The sequence below is a fragment of the Charadrius vociferus genome, unplaced genomic scaffold (genome assembly GCF_000708025.1).
Source record: "Charadrius vociferus isolate BGI_N301 unplaced genomic scaffold, ASM70802v2 scaffold4166, whole genome shotgun sequence".
NCBI classification, from domain to species: domain Eukaryota; kingdom Metazoa; phylum Chordata; class Aves; order Charadriiformes; family Charadriidae; genus Charadrius; species Charadrius vociferus.
Window position 1 is genome coordinate 2,155 of NW_009648761.1, and position 414 is coordinate 2,568.

Consider the following 414-nt stretch of genomic DNA (forward strand, 5'->3'; position numbering starts at 1 on the left):
GATATCGGATGCTTGGGAGAAGATGTTGTCCGCCAGGGACTCGGGCGCGTACCTGGTGGCAGGAGGGTGCTGAGCACCGGATCTGGTGGGGCCAGAAGACCCATGTCCCCCCCTCCCTTCTCCTCCCCGGGCCATCTCACCAGAAGACAGGGCTCTGGCCGGGTTCCTGCACCACGTAATAGTCCTTGTCCTGCGGCAGCAGCTTGGCCAGCCCAAAATCCCCGATCTTGACGTGGGTCTCGCTCTCCACCAGGATGTTCCTGCTGGCCAGGTCCCGGTGCACGCAGCGCTGCGCCCCCAGGTACTCCATGCCCTGCGCAGGATGCGGCCGCTGGTTTGGGGTGGGACCCAGCAGCATCCCCGGGGCTCAGCCCGGCTGGACCGCGACCCCCTTGGGTGAGCCGGGGCATCGCT

General features: G+C 66.9%; 1 protein-coding gene across 1 annotated transcript in view; it reads left to right on the forward strand.

The window, feature by feature from the left end:
* Positions 1-73, forward strand: part of LOC104287995 (UDP-GlcNAc:betaGal beta-1,3-N-acetylglucosaminyltransferase 3-like) — a gene marked incomplete at its 5' end in the record, with an annotated part of 2,223 nt that extends 2,150 nt beyond the window's left edge. Inside the window, one exon of the mRNA XM_009886731.1 lies at positions 23-73. Coding sequence (XP_009885033.1) covers positions 23-73 — 51 coding nt within the window. The remainder of the gene's footprint in view (positions 1-22) is intronic.
* Positions 74-414: the final 341 nt, after the last annotated feature.